We start from the raw sequence: 19,432 nt of genomic DNA, 5'->3' as shown, positions 1-19,432 counted from the left end.
CACACACAGGAGGCGAAACTAAATATATATGAGCCAAGAAACATCAATTTCTTCAGATATATTTCCTTCTGAATATACACAGTAGCTGCTTTACAATAAGAGCCAGCAACTACCAAGAATTTACAATTCTCAACCCTCCACCCCAAGGAACCTCACACTAGAGGGGGAAAAAATATATCTCGGTGACCCAGGTAAAGAACTTGTAGGACAAAAGATGCATCAGCAAAGGAAAACCAAAACCAAAACACAAACCAAACCCCCCCTCTAAATCTTGCCTCTATACCGACCGGTTATGATTGGCACTCTATGTACAATAAGAGAGCCAATTTGTGCCGATGAAAATGACCTAAATGCAGCTAAACTTCGGGGAAAGACCATCTCATTTACACGTGATTAATGGACATCTGTGTCTCAGTGAGTCTAGTCCTCACTCACAGCACCAATGCTTGATTTGTCGATCACATTGTATTGTTTGTATACCCTTTCCCGGTTCTCTGCCCACCATTGTTCCGCTTGTTTCTCACTAAACCGCTTGCGACTGCATAGAAATATAATAGTTCAGTCCTTGAACATCCAGAAGGGCAGATTATCAAGAAGATGATAATTCATTTATAACAATAGGAGCAGGCAACAGGGTAAAGAACTACGGGATCTACTCTTTAACGAGAATCCCTACTTCAAAAAGGAGACAGACGCCTTCTTTAAGAGGGTTCCATTCTATGAGCAGGAACTTCACGTCCAAAAGAACCAAGGAATTATATTGTTTTCTGAACTAAGCTGCAAACCGGATTTAAGCTGACTGCATAACTAGGATGCGCAGATTAAAACATACGCACTCCGTTTGTTTCGCCGGAACAATTTGAAAAAGATTTTCCTAAGAATGATAGCTTGTATGGCTTGAAATAATTAGTCAATGAAAAAAAAAATTACATTATTGACAACATTTATTTTTCGTCCCTCCATTTTTTTTAAGTGATATAAGCGATCACTTTTAGAAAAACATTTTCCAAATCATTCGTTTTCTGCAAAACAAATAGATCCTCAATGGCGCTTTCCTATGCTAAAGGCATAGAATAAGAGGCTGCTTCCATAAATAAAATGAAAAAGGTACCTGAAGCGAACTCGCTTTAGATCCTTGGCACCTCCTGGCAGGGAGGTAAACGTTATATAGACACCAGGCTCATCTTGCTCAACCCATTCGCTATCAGGACGAGATTCACTTTCTTTAGCTCTAATGCCGTTTCTACTAACTGCTTCTGGATTCACTTGTCTGCTATGACTTGAACTGTGATTACTTGTGGTGCTTGACCCATTAGGAAGAATACCACTGTTTGATAGGTTTAAATCAGGCTCTTGAGATGTGATCTGACCATTCAACCGGTCCATAGAAGTATGGCAAGTGTCATCAGAAGCAGGAGGTGAGACCAACGAAGTAGAAATGGGGGATCTAACATTTCGGGCAATTCCCACTGGCAGCCTTTCAGCCATGTCTTTCAACTGTTCAAAATGTATAAAACAATGAAAACATAAGTAGGAAACTCTGAATCAAAAACTGCTGAGAGAGAATTCCACTAAGGGTGAAAACGCATGGCCACAGCTGAAGAGCAATGGATGACTAACGATCCATTTACTAAAATACTTTCATATTTAATCCAACCTATGAAAATCCGTACCCACCTAGTTAACCCACTTTAAGCTCTTCCCGTGTATACGTTATTTGGGTAAAATCGCTATTTCAACTATAAGATACTAAAGATTGGCTTCAGCATTGTATAGAATTTTCAATTTTTGTATTGATTCACAATGAAGAATAAGAGAATTAGTACTTGATAGTGAACTTATAAAATTACAGCAACAAATAACGAGGAAGAATTGAAATTTTAATCAAATGGAATATTGAAGAAGATGATTTATGCTGACCGTGGATTGCAAAATGACAAGAACTAATATTAGAATATTCAATAAAATAAAAATGCTAAATGCAACCAAGGAAAGATATACTCTAATAACCAACAGACGAAACATACAAGATTAATAAAAATAAAATATAGTAGGGAAAAAATAGAAGCCGTCTTGATATTTAATAAGGATGAAGTCGGGTCCATCTTGCGGGCCCACCAAGACTTCTATGAACTTGGAACAGTCCAAGGAATCCATTATCTTCTCATAGAGGGTGAAGAGAGTCACAAAGGTGAGTTGAGTTTGAGTAAACTTGAACCCATTCAACACCCATTTTATTTTGGGCATTGCCATTCTAAACCCATTTATAACCCGTTTATTGAACCTAGCTAACCATTTTAATGACTGCCCATCTAATATGAGTTTAAAAATAGGTCTGTGACCCATTTTGACAGTACTAACGTCTAATAGCCAAGCCCATAAATTTGCAGATTCAAAAGATTATGTACTGGAAGTGCATTCGACTTACTGTTTTACCTTTCAAATTGGGCAGCTATAAAGCTAAACTAGAAATATTCAGTAGACCTCCAGCATGATGACTGAAACATCTAACAAGTACCGGACATCTTATCGGAATATACACAGCAGTCGAAAACATTACTACAATGATCAAAAGTTGGCATCTTACACGAAAAGGCAGAAGAATGCTCCATCATATCAATGAAGCAGACGTAAACAAGTTTTGAAACCTCATTAAATTAGGACAAAGAATAGAGACAAACTCAACTCCATCATTATCTAGAGTTCCAAGATCAATATCCTAGCAGTAGCCCATCTTATAGACAACTACACCCAAATAACTGCTGACTTACTTGGGCAGTAAGTGATTTGATCACTTCTTTTGCTGCCTTGCATTTTGCAGTCTCATCCGCAGCAAAAGCTATTGCCTCCTTCAGCTGTTTAGTTGTCCTTTCCAGCTCAACCTCTTGGAGTTGGGTCTTGCGGGTGAGATTTTCCACCTACAGGGTAAAATTTTGGTTCAGCAAAATGCCAGAAGATGATATTGATTATCTTACCCTTCAAGGACGATAAACTAGGCATCAGCAGCATCACACAAAATGGCTAACAAAAAGGAATAGGATCTTCCTCAATTTAACCTCTTGAGAAGCAGCCACCATCTCTTTTGGAGGATTAGATGGGTTCTAGCATCCACATCGCTAAGAAAATAACTAACAATAACTTCCTGTTAAATTTGTTGATACATCATTGAGAAACAAACTAACTTGTCCCATCCCTTGGATCTCTCCCAAATTATGTGGCGGCCTCTCAAGTGCATATAATGAAGATATCAATATATTTCCCACATTTGGAGCACAACTGAAGATACCGAGAGATTAAAGTACACTTGTCGTTCAGAACTTCACTTAGATTTCTAATTGACACTTGTGTTTTTTATGTTTCATATCGAAGATTTCATGTCAGTTTACTCATCCATCTGGCACCATCAGGAAATTTGAGAAAAAACTTTACTATCCGTTTCTCATAGACTCATACTACTATTGATAAATTTAAAGCACAATGCACTTTGATCAAAGTACCTTCAAATACATGTATTAGCATTTTAGAAAATTTCTGAACAGTTATTTGTTGATGCCATGAGAAATGGGGAATAAAGGATCAAATAAGTATTCTAGAGCTCATGTATAACACAGTAAGCTCGCAAATCCCATCTCATTAATTTAAATACAGGTATTTGCAAAAATCACAACCAGATAGTGGAGGAGATTTAGACTCGTCAACATGACAAATGTGCATGCTGTCTCCGTGTAATCTTTCTCTTCATTCTTCCTGTATTGGGAATAAGTCCGATATCTTTATAACAGTTCATTTCTGCCACAATCACAAACTAAAGGAATCCTCTCTGATTTTATGAAATTCTGAGGCACAGCAGTGGCCATGGTTTCAATGAAAAGCACCTGAATAGCATTCAGGAGAGCTGATGTGTGTACATATCAACTTATTTGAATGGAAGTATTCTCATCCAGAGAGGTTTGAGATAGTTCCAGTAAATTGTGGTGGAATCCATTGGGCACAAGCAAGACAAATCTCAAAACTCAAGAAAAAATGTATTACCCCTTGAGACAATTGAGATTATGGAATAGATTCAGAGCACAAATGTATTATCTTTTTTTTTGTTCAACTTTGATAATTTTTTAAAAAATAAGGCAGTCTGTACTAAAAATTAAGAATAGATGGCAATCTGAAATCAACACAGACCTATTGATGGCCAAACATACCATGAGTTTGAGCCCTCCCAAAATCAAGCAGAAAATTTATCTTTCCAATTAATACTCACTACAATTATTATCAACAAATCTGTAAGTAAACAATTACAGCATACCTGCACTCTAAGTTTAAGCACCTCTTCGTTCAGACTATCGTTTGTCCTTTTTGTATCATTTACAGCAATCTTTGGGGAGGCAAGCCCTGAAAGGGTTGGGGTTGGTGTTGTGGACCGAGGTGGGCTGGGTCGTCTTGAAATTGGAGAGGTTGCCCGAGATACTATCCTTGATCCAGGAACAGAAGCAGAGAAGAATTTCTTGGACGAGCCAAATACCGGATTAAATGATTTTGAGATATTAAGTCCACCCCACTGGGAACCATTGCTTGGCACAGGCGAGACACGACTACTGTTAAATTCTAGCCTTTTATTTCTCTTGGCTGTTCGGCTTTCAACAGGCTTTAAGTACTCCATTGAGGACAATCTAGCAAGTTGTGAGCGAGATTTGGAATCAAACTTCTCGTCTTTATCGGTTGTCTCATTCGGTTGCTGATTTAAAACACCTCTTCTACTGACAGACGAATGAGATGAACCATCATTCTCAATGGTCTTCCTCAGTTTGCTATAACAACCATCACAGACCCGATAAGGTTTGTTAGGATTCGGTGCCATACAAGCCTTCATAGACTTCTTACTAGTGCATGAATGACAGAAGACAAGTCCGCAGTTATAGCAATTGTGTCGTTTCCTTTTGAAATTGAATGGCAGGCGACAGCCTGAACACATAGACTGGTCAATGCCAGAGATCCATTTGTGAAGGCAAATAGCAGCCGTAAAATTAGTCCCACAAGCAATGCTTTTAACTTGCTTGTCTTTAAGGGCCTCAACTAAGGTCGGAGAATTTCTATCATCCGTATCCCCATGGCCTAGTCGACCATTAGCTCCTTTACCCCATGTGTAGACTTCAGTCCTTGAAGTCAAAATGGCAACATGATAAGCGCCACATGCTATCTCCTCGACAAAACTCTTGGAGAGCTTACCTTCGACACGGGTTGGAAGCTTTCCATCAGCGTGAGGATTTCCTAACTGACCATAAACAGGACTGCCCATGGTGTAGATGTGACCTGAGGTTGCGAGAGCAGCAGTTAGGCTATGTCCGCAAGCAACTTGACAAAAGTTGGGTTCAACAAGAGCAGCAACACAAGTAGGCACGAGTTTCGCTTCTTTGTCACCATGTCCAAGTCGCCCTTTATCTCCATCTCCCCATGTAAACAGCTTTCCCAACGAGCAGTTGCTGGAACTGGAATTACCAACCATGACTTCCACTACTGCAGCTGTATGCCAAACACCACAAGCAGCTCGAACAGTGCGAAGCCCTTTAAGGGACTCCACTTCCTTTGGTGTTGATACACTTTTTCGATCTCCATGGCCCAGAACACCAAAGGTGCCATCACCAAAAGTAAACAACTGGCCAGCAGAAGTGACAACTGCAGTGTGCCAAAGACCACAGGAGATGGATGAGACATGTATACCTTCCAAGGGTCCATTCACTCTTTTTGGTACCCAGTGGCTCACTTCATTCCCATGCCCAAGAAGACCAAAGTTATAAGCTCCATCACCCCAAGTGTATAGATCACCAGAAAGAGTCACGGCGCATGTATGATACTCACCACATGCTACCAATTCAATATTTGTATTGCTCAGGGCATCTATTAGCTTTGGATGCAAAACATCAGAATCCACGCCATGCCCAAGTCTCCCACCCCATTCCTCCCCCCAGGAAAAGATCTCTCCTTGCTTGGTCACTAAAGCAGCATGTCTTCCACCACAAGCAATATTCTGAACATCAAGTACTACTGCAGACTCCAAGGGCTTTGGAAGCAAGGAATCCATTTTCACTCCAACATTACTTCCCAATCTATGAAGCCCACCACCAAGAACACCATCTCCTGTGCATTCCCCCCAAATAAAAACATCTCCCATAGCATCACCTTCATCATGACCAGAACCTTGACTCGAAGAACTTACAGCACTTGATAAACTAACTCTGAAAGCATCCACATTCGGTGGCCTCATCTGACCATGTATGCTATCCGAGCCCCCTGATGACAAAGAATGAACAGAACCACTCGCTGAATCTGAGGGAAAGAAACTTTTGGGAGGAACTGCATACAGTATCACATCAGAAAATGCCTTATCCAGACCATTCTTAGGAGGACTTCCAAATGGACTTTGGAGCCGAATGTGGTCACCGCTATCCTGAAACATTGAAAGTCTATTAATATGGAACTTTCAGATTAAGATGAGACAAGAATTGTGCACAATACAGCTATATAGGAATACCTTCTGCACGCTATCATTACTCCCAAACGGAGAATTTAGAGGAGAACTTCTTGTATATGTTCTAGGACTAGTTGCTTCAGATGGAATTCCATCACTTCTTGATTCTGTTCTAACTTTCCTATGACGGCATCGGGAAATTAATGCTTTCAAGCCACTGAACCATGCCTCGGCTTCATCTTTGTCCTTGCAAATCTTATTCCAAAAATGACATAGAGGGGTTCTTTTAGATATTCAAAACAGATGCAGCCAAAAACAGAAAGATATGATATGGAAGGAATGCATTCATGAAGCAGCCCTTACCAGATCCAATGACCTGTCACTGTAAATTAGCGAAAATGACTGATACTCTTTCTCTGGTCGAGGATACCTTTGAAAGATTGGCTGTAGAAAACAAATTGATATCTTTGATGCACAGGAAGGAAAAAAAAAAACTAAAGGTACAGGTGTCAAGAAAAGATTTGAACAATGTAAATCAATATAAGCTACAATGCAAAGCCCCACAATCAACAGCAGGTGACATCAATTGCCATCTCTTGGTGATATACTTCTTCAGGATACAATTAAGTCATAAACAATACACCATAATTATGCAGAATTTCACCAAACAAGGCCTTCAATACCATTCAAGGCCCACAGCTAAAGCTTCCCTAGCATGACAGATACAAGAGAGGCGATGCAAAATATATAGCAGGTATTGAATTTTTGGCAACATGTTGGTACTATATCAACAATAAAACGCCTATCTAAAATCTTCTTTTTCAACTAGCTCGTCTAACCATTACCTAGAGGATTTCTGTGGTCCTCATACATTATTTTTCTGACTCCTATGAATTCATCCAAACAGAACTAAGCACACGCCACATTGGCATCATCCACCCATTAATTGACTCTCCAAGACGTCAAGCCTATCTTTGATCTTTAGAATAGTGTCCACAAATTTGCACTCATGTAAACAATGTTGATTGGATGTTGAACCTTAATCCTGGATGGATGTTAAATCCACATACTCTACTCTACAATATTGTCATATGTATCCCATACTCAAGTGAAGAGCATCTAATGTTGCTAAATGCAGTAAAAACCATATAGTAGAAGTGGGAAATAAGTGCAACCGGTGTACTCTAAATTTAAGTATCATAACTCATAAGCAAATGGCGAGTGTAAACAGATAATAATTTGTGAAATGTATCAGTCTTTGCATTGAAGTGGATTTTACTACTAACCCAGTTTAGCAGAAACACATATTTTTTTTTTTTGGTCGGAATAGCAGAAACACATATTGAGCTGACTATATACTGGGAACTTGAAACATTTGCATCACTATCTATTCCACCATGGGGGGAACACCATATGAGACCCCATAATCACATTCCAGTGGTTGCTTCTTCTCAGAATGAGAAACTTACAGTCCGCTGGCCCGATATGATTCTGTCAACATGGCTTAACTTCAGGTGTTTCTCCTCCTTTCCAGAGAACCATATCAACATGGACTCGTCCTGAAAGCAACGATATAATTCAACCACTTCTTAAAAGGATAGCCTCACAAATCGGTTCAGTTTAAACTACAGTAAACCAAGGACCACACTAACAGTGCACAAGCAACTTAGCAAGTAGACGAGCACGATTGGCGAAAAGATGCTTATACTATCATTTATGAGATGTGCTGTCACCTACGAAAAGAAATGGCTATACCATGGACCTCTCATGAGGATTAACGGTGTAGAACAGCACACCAAGACTTCCCCTACAAAAGCATCTATCTACAAGTTCAACAATAACATCTCACCCAACCCAACTCTTCAATCTGAATGGCCATGGTTGGTTGAATGTAGAAAACGAATTTTGCTATGCTTTCAAATCTGGAAATTATCCATCAATCAGCCCCTTTAAACCTTTTATTTCATTTCTTGGCACATCGGTAGGGATTGCCCCACCCCAAAAGAAAAAAGCGCAAAAATAAAGAAAAGAAAAAGAGCACAAGCACGAATTGGAAGCACATGGTTTCTGCCACTAAGACAAATGACGTAAGAGCAATGCAACTAAGCACAACGACACACTCTAAGGGCGCCATTGCATGTTTTATAAACAAAACTTACATTAGAGAGCCGGAAGGGGCAGAACTTGGGCTTTCCTCTCCTTCCATACTTAAGCAAGTAAGCACCTTTCTTCAATGCAGTAATTGCCTATTATAAAGATCCAGCAACAACCTAACTTAAGTATATTCGGCACATTTGCAGGTCAGGATGAAATTACCAGGCAAAAGCAAGTGCACAGCATGGAAATTCAAAGCAGGGAGAAGGAAAAAAGATGAGTTCAAGGTAAGTTCACAGGATACAGAAAGCCAACATTTGTTTAATAGTGAATTATTGAAAATATATGAATACATCATCAAGAAGCCTACAGGAAATTGCCACTTTATGATCTCGGACAACATGAAGCTAATCACAATGCGGTTACGGAAAATAATCACTGAAAGGCATTGATTTTCCCAATTGGGGATAATCTAGATTTGCATCTAATATTTAAACTTCAACCTACTAATAGGCAAAGTAGATTACAGGAAGAATAATATGCTTGCAAGTAAGGGAATTTTTTGCACTTGACTGGTGTGTGACCCAAGGACTGAATTTCATACAATGAAGAGATTTAGAAAATAAAAATAAAATAGCATAGCTATATGTGCCAGAAAATAAATGAGGCTAAAGATGATCAACAGATTTAAACAGAGAGAAGAAAGAACATATAGAACAGATACTGAAGAGTCCACTAGGTAAAAATACATATAGAAAGTCTCCCAAATAAAAGGACCAGCTTAGTCTCCACAACTTCACCCCCCTCTATGCCAAAGCTGCTTGTTTACCAAGAAAGGCCATAGTGAGAAGCAGTTAAAAAGACAGGATTTCTCAAGACTGAAATTAAGTGCCTTGATCCGAGGAAGTAAATGTTCATTACCACAATTCAAATCCTTAACCTCGTATTTCCATGCAATGCTTAGCAGCATGATCCAGTCCATCATAACATAAGCAAAAGAGGGTAATGAAGTTTCCTTAGAGGTGAAATGATAGATAATGAAGAGTTCCCAACATTCAACTAAACCCGTTCATTACCACATGATTACAAAGTTGATCACAATTTTATTGCAGTTGCAATAAGCGCATGCAGATCTTATTTTTAAAGATTTTCAGCTTGCTCTTGTGCATACACAGAGACTCCCCTCTGTGACCATGGCATTTAATTATTGCATTAAGATTTGACAAGATTGCCAGTGGTTGCACTAGCGATTCTAATCGAACAATTCTTTACAGCAAACAGTGAGCAATGTGGCACCTCACACAGTAAGAGCACAAGAAATACAATTTACTGACAGGCGCGTTCTACAAGCCTACCACGAGCGCCGCACCTTCACACATTACACTCGTCTACAGTTCAAATACGTACAGCTCCACAGCTCGAAAATCAAACACCGTTGAAACGAATCGTAGACAAATTACCTGCTCAATATCCCTCTCAATTGGCCCAGCCCTGCTAAGATCGGAAGCCATCCTATCGATCCTCGACATCCCGAGAAACCCCAACCACTCCGTGAATCGCGGAATCTACCTCACGGCCACTGAGCCCCCACTCATCACCACCCGCAAGCCCCATATAAACCCCAACCTCATGAAGCCAAACGGGATCCCAATCCACAGCAATCGCCAAATCAAGCGCCAAAACAGCCGCTCGCTCGGTCTGCCCGCGATTCCCTCGCTCGAAGGGTCGCTAGACTCGAAGTCAAACTGGCGTCCGCAGCTCAGCTCGCGGACTGGAAAGGCGAAAGACGCCTCCCGAAGTAGAAGCTTCGAGGCGATCGTGGGGCAAGCAAAGAATCGGCTGAGGAACTGGAATCCGAATGGGGGCCTTTGATTCTGGTGAAGCGAGAAGCTGGGCGAGCTCAAGCAGCCTCAGAGAGAGAGAGAGAGAGGGAGATTCGGAGCGAGAAAATGTGGGATGAAAGAGAAAGATTAGGATCCGGATTATCAGTTGCAGAGAGAGAGAGAGAAGAGAGAGAGAGAATAAAAATGTCTGCTTTGAGACTTTCTTTTTCTGGCTGAGAGAGAGCGAGAAGTGAAGGCGAAAAAATGGGAATTTGGACTAATCAGTGGAAAAAGCGATGACATGTGGTATAAAAGCCCCGACGATTTTTCTTTTTTTTTTTCCAAAAAGTTTGACACTTCAAGATTTCGTTAAACAAGTTCAACCGTATCCTGATTATCTTGATTATTAAAATTACTGAAAGCAAAACATCATCCTTGGGAGAACATGCTTACGTGGCACATGAGCGATTGAGACGGCTCACCCCGCTAGTGCGTGCTCTTTGATTATCTGTTAAATCTTCCCTCTTGCTTGATCAGAACTGTTCTGCGAAACCGGATACGATGCTTAATAGTTTGACGTGTTTCTGTTGATAATCGGGGTGAATTTCTCACAGCCATATCCATCTCTGGAATATAGAGTTATTCTAAGTTGAGAATTGGGAGAACTCGCCGATAATTACCTTCTTATGTTCGAGAAGATTCGCGCTGGAGGTATATATGATTTTTGTTATGTAATAACTTTATAATACGTACCCGACATTATACGATACAAAAAGACTCGGGACGGAATTTAGCGGGTGTCTCGAGACAATTTTACGGAACTCGAAAATGAGAAAACTTGCCTATTTCCGATGCACCAGAAGCACTGCACTGTCGGATGCGCCGAGCCCGTTTAAGCCTCGCCGAGAAAAAGAGGGATAGGGATCGAATCCCACGTGGAAAAGGGGAGTTTTGAGTCTTTGAGTTACATTCATTGATCCATGCATTGTAGATGGTACCTGAACAGGGAGGGGCACTCGTCTTTCCAACCCATAATTGATGAGGACCAAACACCATATGGGGGGGTGTTGTGCACTTTTGAGAAAAGCTTTGTGGAATGGCCACAAAGTCAGAACATGGGGTCCCCTCCCTTCCTTTTGTGGGATGATGTGCCCTTTATCAATAGAGGCCGCACAAGTCACACCCATGAGAAAAGGAAGAAGAGGAGAGAAAGGAAATCAGGAGTCCTGGCCAAACTCTTCCTGCGCTGTTCATGTTACCTGTCAATTCTCCTCCAAATTGGAGTTCATCCACTCCTACTGGTCATGTCCCTGTCAAATTATGAGAATGTCATGTTCAGAGCATGTCATTTGCGGAGCCACGCGCCACTGCTTGTGAGTATCTTTCGCGTGGACAGCTTTCTCGCAGAATGTTATGGTTAGCACGGTTCCTGGAGGGCTCAGGTGGACGAGCACCTCTTCCTCTTCTTCTTTTGTGGGTAGATCAGATGCAGTTTTATGTGTCACTTCAAACAACGGTACGGTTTGTCTAGCTGCTTCACTCATTTCATGCATTCTAGATTAATCGGGATTGCCGTCTGAGGGGGGCTTGTTTTGGTTTGTCCAAGGTTAACTCGAGCGCCACGAACAAGTGCGTACAAGTACTTGGTAGTTCTGCAGATGCCCGTGGGCATATCCATGCTTTCAAAACAACTGGCATCGCGGCAAGTTATTTCAGAAAGTCTGGTCATTCCACTTAGGAAGAATGCTTCTCCGGAGCGAGTAGCTTGACCTGGGATTTAACCATCTTTCGCTGCATAACAATAAGGTGTCGAGGACGCAGGAATATTACACCGTGCCTGGCAACAAAACAAGGGGGAAAGAGCAAGTGGGAAGAGCACAATAACCTCGATGAACCCTGTACATGAAAATCACATTAACTTGCCAAAACTCTCCTCATGCCATGGGGCATTGCCTGAATCATAACTGCAAGGACTCATGAAAACGTGAAGCCAAATGATCTGTCAACATTAAAGCTACGTCACTGTTAGATTGTGAATGTGATACGGATGAATGCGGCAAACTCATAAGGTTGAAGCTGCATTGGCGGGAACATTTCATTGCAAATTCAGGTCATGCTTTGGCCTCCCCTGTCACAACGAGCTTACTGTCATAGCATTGCCATCGCGGAGCAGTCAGCATACCAGGTTAACCTATCATGTCAGGTTTTAAATAGCTCTACAACTTACGGCTTCAGGCTAACAAGATTTACACTCAAGCTTCAATCCTCCTCCTAAATGAAGAAGCTGAACTTCTGAAAAATGCTAAGCTAACAAAGTAGCCTAAGGCCCACAATACACAGCAAAACATTGATAAGGCTCTGTTGACAAAACAATAAGCTGGCCTTTGTGGCTAATATGGACATTCTCTTTCCAACTATACATCCTCCATCTACATTTTTGTTAGTGGATGGGGCTTGACAATCGTTGCTTCCTCCTGAAGGAAAATCAGTCGATTGCTATGCTTTCTACCACCAACTGTAGGATTCCTACCCTAGCGAAGAGCTTGTGTCTGCAGCTTCATCATTACTCAAGCTAGATGGCATCTGTGCAGCAGAGCTGCATTCCACATAATGCAATGAGAAAATAAAAGCAACCAGATTCCATGAATGCTAAGAGTCATATAAAGGTAAAGAAGGAATTTGGGGGAAAGTTACAGCAAAGAAAATAGAGGAAAATCCTCAAACAGCTTAAAATCCCCCTGAAAGCAGTAGCTACCATAATTCAGTATTTTTATTTTTTTTTGGTCGAAACCATAATTCAGTTTATACCATTTATAGGCTTCCTATAATCCCCTGATAAAGCCAAGAGGTAGGCCAATTGACTGAAACTAGTACAGGAAGTACCTGGAAAAACTTCATCACTACAATAATACATTCCCTCATTTCAGAACAACTTATTCCTAAAGTCCCAATCGTGATTGTTCTCCTAGAATTGATTCGGGATTCTCTTAGATCTGAACAGGCAGATCTGATGGACCTGATTCCTTATCAGAGTGCTTTATAGGCGTTTCATCAATACCATGGAAATACATGCCACTCAGCCAAAGAAAAGCAAGCCATGACACAGTCATCACTTCTCCAACTACAGCAACTACACTGCCAAAAGAACATGATGGAACAGATCCCAGTACAAGCTAGAAGAAAGGAAACCTCTATCCATACTTGAAAGCAAGAACTCGTCAATGAACAATGTATTAGATAATAAGATTATTCATCTTCATATGCACATGACCTTCATCACTAAAGTTGTTCTAGATAAATCAACAGCCTCCAAATCCTGGCCATTAAAGTGAATTCTCACATTACTGCAGGTTAACTGATTTCCAAGAGAGAAATCTCCCACCACAAGTCTTACGATCCTATCATTTCACACCATCAAATTGTATTTGGTGAAAGTTAAACAGTCGTTCTTATAGCATCTATCCAACATTGCTACAGTGATGTGTTGATATTCAGCAACAATAGTTAGCTTAAACGATGCAGGGTTAAGCGAAGTACTTAAGCATGCAAATGAGCAACTATATTATGGTACTCCCATGCATATGGAAAAGGACCGAGTCTCACACGCATAATTGAAAAATGAAGTATACTGACCCTTTCATCTGCTTCTTCCATGGAGGTATGACTACTGATGTTTTTGTCACAAAATCTTGCTGCGCAAACTTAGTTCTGACCCGCTTCGCAGAGTTGAAGACAATAAACAGGAATAAAGGAGTTAATGGTTGCATATCATGGAACTCTCTTTATGAGTGTGTGCTAAGACATAAACACAAAACAAGCATGTGGGTGGATGTAGTAGCAAAAAAGCGACGAATGCACACTTACTGCCATTTCCTTAGGTGGACGCATCTTCTCTCTGAGTGGTTCAATGTATCCCACGGTTGTCTCCCGTTCTCGATAGCGTTTCTCCTCCTGTATGAATACATATTAAATACAAGTTCAGTGTCAATTCAAGACATCTAAGATAATAAGTACCATAGCAAGGATTAGACCTTTGAGATCCTTTTAGATGGCCCTCCCTCCCCTGCATTGAAAGACTCGCTATGCTGGAGCACCAGATTAGAAGGTCTAGGTCTCACAATCTCACTCTTTTCAACAAATTCTGTGTGGACGCCATCATAGTCATTCAACCAAGACTCCCTTTTTCTGCTAGTAATTTTTGCACTGGTGGAGTGAAGATGATCGGATGCATAATCAGATCTCAACCCTTCTGCAGCATGCTTTGATGTTAATCCACTTCTCCTTCCATTATTACAAGCATAAGCATCACCTGTAGGATATTCCTGCATATGTGATGAAGACTTCCAGCCACCAAGATCACCTATTTGACTGCTAGGAGTGTATCTTTGTTTAAATTGGTTATGTGGCCGATAGTCACTGTAATCAAGCCTATCTACAGTGCTGAAATCTTCCCCTTCTTCATAAGCTTTCTGAGAACTGAACTTCGAATTATATTCTTCATGCTGCTGCGGGACATAATAATTGAAAGCATAAGAAGCAATGCACACATCAAAAGAAACCTAGCATTTACATGTTAAAAGTTTCTAATTAGGTCCATTGACACAATTTATAAAAAAAAAAAAATGTATACAAGTGCTTCAAGTTGCATCCATGAGAATGAGCCACAGTTCTTTGATTGTACAGAAGGATGCTTACAAATATCTGCAGTGGAACATAACGTTCGAATTGGAGCCACGAGAAGGGAAATATCCAGTTTATTTTCGAGATGGGACAGAAAATAGTTTGAACTCGAATTAGATCTATTCAGCATGGTTTTGTAGATTAGCTAGGACTAATTTTATGCCCAGACACCCCTAAGAGGCGAGCATCCTGTCGAGAGCTCCAAAAGGCCCATATTGAGGCAATAAATTGAATGTGGTGGTCATGGTGGCAATTCTGGAGTATGAGATGGGAAAACTATAAACCAGCACAGTATAGATGGTTGCGCCACTGCTTGTTGGGATAACAGGGCAGAGAAAGTAGCTTTGCATATGAGCAGAGTTTAGAACCAAGCTATGACTTCCATTAAGTTTATCTGGGGCACATCATAGGAAATCTAAAATGTCAGTGTCAAAAAGGATGAATGATGAAGTGAAAAATAGATCAGGATAAATTCCACCTTCCACAGTTAATAGGGCCTTGGGTCCCCTATAAAAATGAAAATGGCAGATCAAGTCCCTCAATGTAGTCTAAATTGCAAGGATACATCCTGCATTTCCACAAATCTCATCCACACATTGTCGACATGCCAAAATGTCGGTAACATGCCAAGGTGGATCAAATTACTGTTCTAAGTGGGAAGAGAACTACAACAGGAGAATGAAATACCAATCACCAGAGAGTCTACAAGGTAGAAGCCCGTGACAGTGTAATTTCAGTTTGGTAATGCCAAGTCGAGAAAAAAGTGGCCACATCAGGAATCTTAGTCTTTTGGGACTGTTGGAATATATAAATATTAAATCACGCCTTCTTCTTATAGCTTAAGTTTTTAGAACAATTGGCCGTGGTCTCACAAAATCTCACATTGTATCGGAGCAGAAGGTCTTGAGTTCAAACCTTTGCAGGCCCCTATTTGCATCCCCAATGAATATGTCCACGCTTAGTACCAAGCAAAAGACTTAGACTAAACGTAAAGGGGAGTGTTGGAATATATAAATATTAAACCACGCCTTCTTCTAACAGTTTAAGCTTTTAGAACAATTGACTATGGTCCACAAAATCTCACGGGGACAAAGAAGGAAAAAGGAAAAAGAGAAAAAAGTTCAACGTAAGCCATCACAACATCCACAAATATTTAGCTGGGTCTGCCAATAATTGACTAGGGATGAAGCTTTGATGTTGAAAATAGCATGTCCCTACAGCATATGTTATTAGTCAACAATCTTCACTTTTGGAGTGGACAAGATTTTAGCTCCCTCCAACCCCCGAGAAGGGAAAAGACTTGTCCAGCAGAATATAGGAAGAAAAAGAAAAAGGAAAAAGAGGAGTTTCCAATCCAGTGGTCCAAATGAGAAGATGCATATCCTGCTTCAACACTTCAACTCACTCCAGATGCATATACATGGCATGCCTCAAAGTTGTACCGGTGATCCTTGACTAGTGTAGTCGAGATATCATGTATTGGTCTATGTTGCTGATTAATTGCATCCATGACTGTTAATTTTAAATAACAAGGACCTTTTTCCTACTCTACTTCCAAAAAAAGAAAATATTAGAAGTCCTCGGGGCACTAGATAAACCTCATTAAATATGCATCCGGCATGTGACTTTTTGAATATTCATAAGTGCCTCAAAACCTGTTTTCACTATTTTTTAAATTGGACTTAACTATCGTCCTAAGAGCACTTAACTGACAAGAACTTAAAGAGGTCTTGAGGAAGTGCCCTTACGGTGTTCAGACTGGGTTGCTTCTCGATGCCATAAATTTCTGGAGATTGGGGCAGAGTAGGATCCTCCACATAGAGTGGTCCTGCCAAAAATTTTGAGGAGAATGTCAGATAATTTACATTATTCTCAGCTCTGACACTGTCGCATAACAGAGCAGTTTGTGTTAGTCCAGTTCAGAAACACTTATTGGCTACAGGAATTATTTGTTCCTCCTTTCTAAAAGCAAGATATTGAGCTTGTTGCTATTTCAATGTGAAAATCAGCCAACAAACTGCTGTCTTTTGCATGTGTTGCGCATATCATGCAAACCAAGCAAGTAAAATTGAATTACAATGAGAGGAAAAAGATACAGTCAAATACATTGTTGAAAAATCACCAGGCATCTCTTGGCAACATGATCAGTTAGGACCCCTTGAAATTCCATTGCTGCATAGAAGAGAAAAGTCTTACCATAGGTTGATTCTCCAAGAGGTGACTCAAATGCACCAGGAGGAAGAGGATCAAACTCAATTCCAAGTAGAGGACCATCCTCCCGGTAATGCCTACCCAATTGCCTTTTGACAGCAGTAATAGCAGCATTTTCTATTTCACCTTTCACCTTTAAATATCCAGATGGCCTATATCTCGTGTCGTTGGCACTGATGCGATTAAAGGAAGAAATGCCTTCATGTTTAGCCACAGGTCTACAATTGTCGTATTTATCTGTGCCTTGAGAACCAAACCCATCCTGTAAAGCCGAACTACTTCCTGAAGATGCATCATCCAGCGGAGCAAGGTTGCCTGCATAGTGACTCTTAGGCTCAAAGGTAAGATCTGCGGAAGGAGAATTTTGGCCATAGAGCCTTCGGCTTTCAACCTCCCTAGGATCAAAAAGTCTTCGATCCCCTTGCTTGGTACTGCCACAAGAATCTTGCCTAAGTCCACTTCCACGATCTTGAACAACTCCACTCGAACGATCTTGCCGTCCATCAGCATGTACCTCCTCCCTCAACAACCTTTTGTCCTTCAATCTTCTGTGGCAAAACCAACCAGATATTTGCTTTTCTGTCAATCCAATCTGCTCTGCAAGTTGTGATTTCATATCCTCTGTGGGATATTTGTGCTCTGGAAGGAAATAAATGTTTCTTTTGCTCAAAAGGCAATAGAAAAGAACCGTATGTAAAAATGCTCACTAGACTCAATATCATCTTACCATTATAGAAGTTCTCTAAAGCTGTAAGCTGAGTTGGGGTCTTGAAGCGCCTTCTGTTCTTCTCGTAAGATGCCTTGTCTTCAGCAGAATGCGCTTCGCTTGACTCTATAAAACGAGAGACGGAAATGAGCGAAACAACTATCGCAAGATTGGAAAACTCTCATAACGAACCCATCCAATTTCCTTCAAAGAAATGTCCAACCAGTAAAAGCTCAATGCAACTAATCTCTACAACAACAAATAAGTTAAAACACCACTTTCAGCTTAAAAAAAGAGATCACAAGAGATCAGCTAACCACATAACTAAGAGCCAATTTTCTTCTCAATTGGGTCATAACACCTCTTGAACCACAATCCAGAATAGCTTCTCATGTCTTTAACAAAACAAAAGATTCTCCTCCCAAACTATATTGCGCAGGCGAAATTCAAACTCAGTGAATGTAAGACTCTCCTTACATGCAATACAGCAACCGAACGATGCACAAGCTCCATCAACTAATAGAGAATATGCAAAGCATTATGGGGACAGATGCACCAAAAGGAAATGTTAGACGTTCCGATTTTCCAGTGATGCGAGTCGAATCAACGGAAGAGGAGGCAAAAAGGCATTCATTCAGCTAGAAACCCCAGAAGGAATCTGGAAAAAAAAAAGAAATGCATTCGCCTCTCCCTCGCTCTCTTCAATTTCTCCGACCACTCAAAACACTCCGACGACCATTAACAGCTACAAGAATGCCGACAACCAGCCACGCAAGCAACCAAAAAAGTTAACAATACAAATAGAACAAAACCCTCTGATCAATCGCCTCATCCTCCCTCACGAGCATGGTCCCAAAAAAAAAAAAAAAAATCCCGACCCAGGAAATCGAAACACGAGTCCGAGAAACATAACGCAAGAATTGGATCTGAGGGCGGAAAACAATACCTTCCATGGGCGCGTTCGACTCCGATTAGCTGGACAAGCAAATCGCCATTACGCCAATGAGCCCGTGCCGAGGGGGTCAAACAGATCCAACCTCCCCATCAACGCTTGCGGATCATTAACTCCGCCCTCGTTCCCCCCAGAGAGAGAGAGAGAGAGAGAGAGAGAGAAAGTTGAAAGCTTTCCGTGAAGAAGAGGCGAAGAGACGAACTGAAACTATAAATTAGACCCCCAACAAAAACAAAAAAAAAAAAAAAAAAAAAAGTTTTAACTCTCCGCCCTGGTTTTTATCAAAAAACCAGCAGTTGTTGCTTTGTTGCTGCTCATCGTACATTAATTTTCTTCAATTTCCCCTTCTTCTTTCCTTTCTCCTTTCTGGGCCTCCGAATCCAATCTCAATCTTCCCCCCTCACTGTTTTGGCACAATCTCTTCATGTTTTTTATCTCTCTTCTTCTGGGATTTTTCTCATTAGAATTTAATAAATAAAAAATTAGATGAATTCAAATAAATTAAA

The 19,432-nt window shown here is 40.7% G+C and overlaps 2 protein-coding genes across 3 annotated transcripts; both read right to left on the bottom strand.

The window, feature by feature from the left end:
* Window positions 1-29: 29 nt before the first annotated feature.
* LOC115735234 (PH, RCC1 and FYVE domains-containing protein 1) lies at window positions 30-10,635 on the bottom strand. 2 transcript variants are annotated; one of them, XM_048284604.1, is made up of 10 exons: window positions 9,476-9,598; window positions 9,304-9,371; window positions 8,620-8,706; window positions 7,930-8,019; window positions 6,824-6,904; window positions 6,524-6,715; window positions 4,301-6,439; window positions 2,772-2,918; window positions 1,112-1,497; window positions 30-538 (listed from the first exon to the last, which is right to left on the bottom strand). In XM_048284604.1, the coding sequence occupies exons 4-10, from the start codon at window positions 8,008-8,010 to the stop codon at window positions 421-423; spliced, it is 3,144 nt and encodes a 1,047-aa protein (XP_048140561.1). In that variant the 5' UTR covers window positions 8,011-8,019; window positions 8,620-8,706; window positions 9,304-9,371; window positions 9,476-9,598; the 3' UTR covers window positions 30-420. The 2 variants fall into 2 exon arrangements, with proteins under 2 accessions (XP_048140561.1, XP_030522223.2); XM_030666363.2 differs by lacking the exons at window positions 9,304-9,371; window positions 9,476-9,598 and adding an exon at window positions 10,015-10,635.
* Window positions 10,636-12,375: 1,740 nt separating this feature from the next.
* LOC115735235 lies at window positions 12,376-19,243 on the bottom strand. The gene is made up of 8 exons (XM_030666366.2): window positions 18,921-19,243; window positions 17,996-18,100; window positions 17,254-17,907; window positions 16,806-16,885; window positions 14,409-14,882; window positions 14,242-14,328; window positions 14,011-14,102; window positions 12,376-12,973 (listed from the first exon to the last, which is right to left on the bottom strand). The coding sequence occupies exons 1-8, from the start codon at window positions 18,925-18,927 to the stop codon at window positions 12,904-12,906; spliced, it is 1,569 nt and encodes a 522-aa protein (XP_030522226.1). The 5' UTR covers window positions 18,928-19,243; the 3' UTR covers window positions 12,376-12,903.
* Between the last annotated feature and the right edge of the window lie 189 nt (window positions 19,244-19,432).

Source organism: Rhodamnia argentea, chromosome 8 (genome assembly GCF_020921035.1).
Source record: "Rhodamnia argentea isolate NSW1041297 chromosome 8, ASM2092103v1, whole genome shotgun sequence".
Classification (NCBI taxonomy): domain Eukaryota; kingdom Viridiplantae; phylum Streptophyta; class Magnoliopsida; order Myrtales; family Myrtaceae; genus Rhodamnia; species Rhodamnia argentea.
This window is presented reverse-complemented; position numbering and strand designations above follow the sequence as displayed.

Bases quoted from the DNA above. Each gene is read 5' to 3' on its own strand.
- LOC115735234 (XM_030666363.2), bottom strand. From the start codon at position 10,083: ATGTCGAGGATCGATAGGATGGCTTCCGATCTTAGCAGGGCTGGGCCA. The intron at 6,440-6,523 runs GTATTCCTATAT...TCAATGTTTCAG, and splicing joins GTAATGATAGCGTGCAGAAG to GATAGCGGTGACCACATTCG. The intron at 1,498-2,771 runs GTAAGTCAGCAG...CATTTTGAACAG, and splicing joins TCAAATCACTTACTGCCCAA to TTGAAAGACATGGCTGAAAG.
- LOC115735235 (XM_030666366.2), bottom strand. The intron at 16,886-17,253 runs GTAAGACTTTTC...AATTTTTGGCAG, and splicing joins TCTTGGAGAATCAACCTATG to GACCACTCTATGTGGAGGAT. The intron at 14,103-14,241 runs GTAAGTGTGCAT...ATTGTCTTCAAC, and splicing joins GTCCACCTAAGGAAATGGCA to TCTGCGAAGCGGGTCAGAAC.